Here is a 7454-nt window from a genome sequence, read left to right as displayed (position 1 = left end):
CAGTCAGCACACCAAGTCACCAACAATCACACAAAGCTACTCCTTCTTCTTCTTCTTCTTCTTCCTCTTTCCCTCTCCTCTCATAACACATTCATTCCACTTCAATTTCAATCCCAAGACACTTCTTCAGAAACCAAAATCTTCAGAAAACAAAAATGACCAAACCCCAATTAACTAACTAACTAACCCTTCATTTCCCATGGCCTCAATATCAGGCATTTGCTCATCCTCCCCAACTCTCAACCACCAAAACCACTCCACCCCAAAACGACGCCGCACCCCTCTCCCCTCATTCCCCTCCCGCCCCAAACTCTTCCCCCCTCGCTCCCTCGCGCATGAAGCTCCCGCGCAACTCTCTTCGATAACAAAACCGCACCACGGGGGACTTGAGAAGGACTCACGCACCCTATGGCGCCGCTACGTGGAGTGGCTTTACCAGCACAAGGAGCTAGGCCTCTACCTGGACGTCAGCCGGGTCGGGTTCACCGACGAGTTCGTCCGCGAAATGGAGCCCCGCTTCCAGGCGGCGCTCCGCGCCATGGAGGACCTCGAGAAGGGCGCCATCGCGAACCCGGACGAGGGACGAATGGTTGGCCACTACTGGCTCAGGGACTCCTCGCGGGCGCCCACCGCGTTCCTCAAAACGCAGATTGATAACACGCTCGACGCCATTTGCAGCTTCGCGAACGACGTCGTCAGCGGTAAGGTTAGTTCGATGTCGCGGTTTGTAGTTAGCTGCGTTTCCACTTTATTGCATGTAGTGTGGTTGGTTAGAGATTGCGGTTTGGTGGTTTGCGTCTTGGCAGATTAAGCCGCCGTCGTCGCCGGAGGGGAGGTTTACTCAAATACTTTCGGTTGGGATCGGAGGCTCCGCACTTGGACCGCAGTTTGTGGCGGAGGCGCTGGCTCCGGATAATCCTCCACTCAAGGTAATACGATCCGAGCAGCTAAATGAATGATTCAAACTTCGAAACCTCCATTATAATTGGAGTTTTTAGAGGTTAACATTAAAAGTGAACTGGACTTGGAAACTTCAATTTTGTTTCCAAAATGTACCCCTAATTTTTGAAAGTTTATATATGAAATGGTAAAAGAGTAAATAGTGTTTGCCGTGACGATATAAAGAGTTTTAACATTGTCATCTAGTAATAGCCTCGCATGTTCGATAAGTTTGTTTAGTTTTACTGTTTACTACTACAATGATTACATTAAAAGTACTAATGAAGAATTTCGATTGGTTGACAATGCATATAAATTAAACTTATATTTTTTTCCACTTATAGAAAATGGAAAACATTCTATCGAATCAAACAATCTCTTAAGCTTTGTTCTTTGTGGAATGTGAATGAGGCATTCTCAAACACATTGTTATGGGGTAAAATTGATGTTTTGGATTTTTGACAGATAAGATTTATTGACAACACGGATCCTGCTGGAATTGATCATCAAATTGCACAACTTGGGCCTGAGCTAGCTTCAACACTTGTACTAGTAATTTCGAAGGTGTACATGGAGATTATACTCTTTTTGTTTGAATATGGTGTTAGTGGAATTTATTATTGTATTTCGCTGAATTATGAATTTTGATTTATCTTCAGAGTGGTGGTACCCCAGAGACTAGAAATGGCTTGTTAGAAGTGCAGAAAGCTTTTCGTGAAGCTGGATTGAATTTCCCAAAACAGGTTTAATCTCAGGTTTTAATTTTCATAAGAAATTCCTTCTAAATTTTTTTGAATGACGATGTGTTAAATATTAAGATATTATTTTAGGTCATTTCTATGGCTTCTATTTTCACAGATTTTCTTGCCTTGTCTACATATAACTGAGTCTCTTCAACTATTTAAGGGTTTTTTTTCCACGCTCTGATGAATGGATGAATGAGTGATGTTAATAGTGTATTTGGATATCAGTAGACACATGTTCCAATCCAACAAGTGCAAATGGAAAGGCTTGTCTCTTGGTGGATTGAAGTGAACAGATTAACGTATGTGCAAACGTAATTCCAACATGCACTAAGTCTTCGAATTATGGAAAATCTCTTTCTATATTAACTTAATATAATATTGATTTCGAGTATTTATCTGTCACAATTTTAGTTATGAGCAATGTGTTTTTCTGTTGGCATTAATATGAATTTCTCAATGACATTGGCCCTACTTTTGTGCATCCGTTGTCAGTTTGTGACCTAAACAATCATCTTCATCTGCTATTGCATGGTGTATAATGCAGGGTGTTGCTATAACACAAGAAAATTCTTTGTTGGATAACACTGCAAGAATTGAGGGCTGGTTAGCTAGATTTCCTATGTTTGACTGGGTGGGAGGTAGAACATCAGAGATGTCTGCGGTTGGCTTGCTTCCAGCAGCCCTTCAGGTAATTGGCCCTAAACAATAACAACTTATTGCTATTTTACTTTGACATTTTATATTAAACTGTAACACGTCTTTATTCAGACCATTGACATCAGAGAAATGCTTGCTGGTGCGGCATTAATGGATGAGGCAAATAGAAGTACTGTGGTATGATCATGTTTCTGGACATTCTATCCAACGTTTTAACATTTTAAGATTACTTAGTGTCGTGCTTATTTAGATGAACGTTTTTCCTGTATAACAGTGCACCACCTAGAGGAACAAGTGAACAACTTTTACTTAATGACTTACTGTATCTATGTTAGAGTACTATTGATGCTCCATGGGCCAAATACATGAGTGGTGGTAATCAGTTATGAAATTTGTTGATCAACTTACTTTATGTTAGCAAGTTGTTAAGGAAACAGTTGGCTTGTTGGTTGGTTATAAATGCAACTATTGCTGTTGCATGAGTTTTTTAGTTTTTGATGTACATTTTAATTCTTTCTTTTTCTGCATACATTCTTCAAGTATTTCCTAGAACTGGTTAGTTTTACAATATGGTTAGTTTTCCTAGATAAAAAAACCATAAATTAGAAAATTGCCGACATACCCCTAGAACCAGTAATAGAATGAAACAATAGCTTGGTAAAGTTTGCAGCGCTAAACACTAATAACCTATTGAAGTGCATTTAGTGTCAAAATCCATGCTATAGCTAAAATACTGAGGTAATTTGAGTTTGGATCTTCTAGCTTATGATTACTTGACACAGATGTGTTGTGTGAATGTTTGTCACAGTAATGCTCTTTCTTATCATTACGGTGAAAAACTCAATACTATCAGCTTGTTTTAGAATAAGCATGTTTCATTTCATCCTATAACATGCTTTTGTGGCCATGCAAACTATCGCTTTCTCCTCTTGATGGTAGAATGTTCAACAATATGTGAAGGAAGACAAATTGAGAACATTGATGTTGGTATGTGGGAATAGGAAAGCTTTTTTAGTGAAAAATTAGAATTAGATAAGCTGGTTATATCTCTAGAAAACAATTTTTTGAATGCCCTTGACTTCTTTTAACCATAATGTGATTAAGTGTGGTAACTGGTGTAGCATTAGTTATATAATGTTCTTATACAATTCAGTTTCCACCTTTCTTTCTACTTTACCATTCTGGCCGTTCAATTTTTGACTCTCACCTCAATCATAGGGAACTCTTACTATTTGACACTTCTATGCAGATAAGGAATAATCCTGCAGCTTTGCTGGCTTTATGTTGGTATTGGGCTACAGATGGTGTAGGATCAAAAGTATGCATCAGAAAGTTTTAGTTTGTGAATGATTAGTCACTGTCTTATCTTCTGTTTCGTGTCACTATTGCTTATTATGATTCTATCCTCCTTTTTATTACTCAGGATATGGTTATCCTTCCATATAAGGACAGCTTGTTATTATTTAGTAGATACTTGCAACAGTTGGTCATGGAATCTCTTGGCAAGGAGTTTGACTTGGATGGTAATCGGGTATGTGAATATGATGTGTCTAAAAATTCTTACTGTCATTATTTTGATACTTTTGTCTTGCGTTTTTTGGGGAAAATGGTAGATTTTTCTTTATTCAGTTTACAGCTGCCAATATCTAATGAGAACTAAGCAGTATCTTATTATCTGTAGTTTTGTAAATTGTAATGACGTAGGAAGCACACATTTCACACTTATAGATGGAGCTCTCTTGCTTTTATCATACCTGGGATATATCAGCTTGGTTGACGTGCTGCTGATAAACTCAGTTTGTGACGATGCTTAATCTTAAAACACTTAAAATTTTCATGAATTAATGCCTTCAGAATTTGATCCCACAGGTTAACCAAGGAATTAGTGTCTATGGAAATAAAGGAAGCACGGATCAGCATGCGTGAGTTTTTATTATAGTTTAAAGTTTGTTGGGCATAAGTTTTGGTTTAAATTGTTTAATAAATTTTACCCGAAACAGCTATATTCAGCAACTGAGGGAAGGTGTGCACAATTTTTTTGTGACATTCATTGAGGTGCTACGCGATAGACCACCTGGTCATGATTGGGAGCTTGAACCAGGTGTCACATGTGGTGACTACCTGTTTGGTATGCTACAGGTCTGACCTATTAATCAATCATATTTTCTGATTGCATTTGGTGGTGATTCTACTTAAATATTAATGTGGTTAATTGTTATTTGTGCATAGTGCTAAAAATTTGAAGTTTCTTCAGGGAACAAGGTCAGCCCTGTATGCCAATAACCGTGAATCCCTCACAGTCACAGTGCAAGAAGTGAACCCCAGATCAGTTGGTGCCCTAATAGCCCTTTATGAACGGGCTGTTGGAATATATGCCTCGATTATTAACATAAATGCGTATCACCAACCTGGTAAGCTGTACATATTAGTCTGTTTTAGGATTTTCTGGATCTAAGTAAAATATTGAAAATCATCCTTGCGTTCTCACTTGATCCCAGTTGGTTTGGAAGTTTGAGAGTTGCTAATTAAATTGTTTTATTCTTTTAGTGCCTAAATTAGTGTCATCATTCTCATTTAACTGCCGCTGATAATTAGGTGTGGAAGCTGGTAAGAAAGCCGCAGGAGAAGTATTAGCACTTCAGAAGCGGGTATTGGCAGTGCTAAATGAAGCTAGGTACGTTGTAGTATGCTTGTAAATAGCAGACTTATCTGTGTGATATATGCATGTCCCGATCTTCCTGAATGTATGAGTTCAGAAGAACTCATAAGCTCTGGGTGGGTATTTCTTTATCGAGGGTAGCTGTGGAACTATGATGTATCCTGATGCTCAGCATTGGTTCCTATCATTTTGTTTACTTATGATGCAATTGACTTGTTGTAAGAATGTAGAAGCTTTGAGTCTCTTGGTATAATAATCTTTTGGAATTTTTGTTATTAATCCAATATTGTGCATGCTATATATACGCACACCATTAAAGATAATAGAAGAGGATCAATATTCGGATTTCATACTAAGCTTTTGTACACAGCATCAATATTCTTTACCAAGCAATTGCCCAGTTAAATTCATCACTGATTGGTGTTTATCTACTTTTGCCTTCAGCTGCAAGGAACCTGTCGAACCATTAACACTTGAAGAAGTCGCTGACCGTTGCCATGCCCCAGAAGATGTATATACTGCTGCCCCACCGCTTCCTTATATTAATTTTCTTAAACTTTCATTAAGAACCGCGAGTCTGATAAATTTTGTAACATTTTACTTTCTGCAGATTGAAATGATTTACAAGATCATTGCTCATATGGCTGCCAACGACAGAGCACTAATTGCTGAAGGTAACTGTGGTTCTCCACGGAGCATTAAGGTTTTTCTTGGGGAGTGTAATCTTGATGAACTGTACGCATGAGTTAGACTAACGAAATCCTCATTCATAACGTTATAGATGTGTGGGAATACCCATCAAAAAGCAATAAATTGTTTTGGTTGTTGGATCTCTCCATCTACAATAAAGATATATATTTTTTTTAATTTATTTAGACGAACTTTTGGAAGGCTGGTTGAGTTTAGGTGATCTATTTGAGTCATATTTAATTTAGCGGTTGAATGTATCCTAGTACGAAATGGAGGATCTAGATATTAATTTACAATTAAGCAAGCTGGTCTTTTTAGAACTGGTGACCTTTTACCAGAATTTGTCCATAAAAGCATCATGACGAGCCTTTCTAGATACAATGTTGCATGGTAGAACGAGATTAGCTGATTAAGCACAAACATTACATCGCAAAAGCACCACGTCAGTCAGGTAATGCAATACATCGTAATGTGTGATGCTACCTTAATTCCGTTCCTTTACATGTGTTGCTGACTTAGTCACAACTGTTTGCTTCTGAGTGCTAATCCTGACAAAGGAATTCCCACGACTAACTTTAAAATAGTTCTTTAACACCATTAAATATAACTTGAAAAATAGGGTAAGATCAGACCATTTATTTTACAATCAATAATATCACATCATGAGCCATACATTTACAAGTTTGATAGATATTGTACCTAACAAAGCCAATGAGGAGGACAATTGAACGTAAAATGTTTCTATCAGGCAATAAACATAACAATTAGGTCGAATCAAGCCTTTTTCAATCAAATTGTCTAATTATTTGGTCCCTCATTATTTTATTCTCAATTATAAGTCACCTCATACTAACCTTTCACACGCAGCTGTCAGTAGAATTTGAAACACTCCTGTTGCTTGGCTGTCCAAACGCGTTCACATTGATACACTTTAACGTAAAACGTCTCTCTTGTCTTGCACCTTATTTTGTGCTGAATGGATGCTCAGGTGTTCCACACCCACACCATGCCTATAACATGACTCATCTTAGAATAACTTCCTCTGCTTCATTCCTCCATTATTGCCTAAAAATCATAACGGCTTTATTTAATTTAATTCTTGTAGTATGTGGGTATGTACTAATTGAGGTGTCATTGAAATTAAAAGGTTTGGTGTATGCATCTATAATTCACTGTGCAGCAGAAGGTAACAACCAAACCAAGTATCAGTGGGACTCCCATGTCAAAATGATAGTGCAATGATTGAATATTTGAAATGAAAAAATAAAAAATGTCAATATATCATAAAAAGCTTATCGTTATATTGACATTCAAAAAATTTCAAATTAAAGTCAGAGCTAACACCCTTCATGATTCTAGCCGTCAACTTGAAGCATATTCCATGTGGCTGTCACAACAAATTTCTCAGAACCATGTAACTAAATTTCCCTTCTATACCACTGTGGCTCCTAACCAACCAACTTGAACCTGTAGCTGATTTGTGTGTAACTTAGTAGCCAATATCATATATAAATAAAAACAAAGAAATAGATTAGGCTAATTGTGGGACCACCACCATGTGCTTATACCACTTGTGGCCCCTTTTGCTCTTTTTTCTTATTTTTCCTTATTTTCTCTTCCCACAACCAAAAAAATTTTATTGTTAAAGACAAAAGACCATAAAGTGTCCCCACTCCAACGGTCGATTTTTGATTTCATCCCACCTTTATTGTTTGTTTGAATTAAATATTTATAAAAAACTAATTAATTGCACAATTCCTTCC

At 37.5% G+C, this 7454-nt stretch overlaps 1 protein-coding gene across 1 annotated transcript; it reads left to right on the top strand.

The window, feature by feature from the left end:
• Positions 1-5882, top strand: LOC106765254 (glucose-6-phosphate isomerase 1, chloroplastic). Its single transcript, XM_014649807.2, has 14 exons — positions 1-706; positions 807-929; positions 1405-1503; positions 1599-1682; positions 2230-2373; positions 2454-2519; positions 3592-3660; positions 3766-3873; positions 4212-4264; positions 4343-4481; positions 4597-4753; positions 4938-5016; positions 5446-5512; positions 5612-5882. Exons 1-14 carry the CDS (start codon positions 200-202, stop codon positions 5744-5746), a joined length of 1830 nt encoding a protein of 609 aa, XP_014505293.1. The 5' UTR covers positions 1-199; the 3' UTR covers positions 5747-5882.
• The last annotated feature ends 1572 nt before the right edge of the window (positions 5883-7454 follow it).

This window comes from Vigna radiata, chromosome 6, assembly GCF_000741045.1.
Source record: "Vigna radiata var. radiata cultivar VC1973A chromosome 6, Vradiata_ver6, whole genome shotgun sequence".
Taxonomy (NCBI): domain Eukaryota; kingdom Viridiplantae; phylum Streptophyta; class Magnoliopsida; order Fabales; family Fabaceae; genus Vigna; species Vigna radiata.
This window is presented reverse-complemented; position numbering and strand designations above follow the sequence as displayed.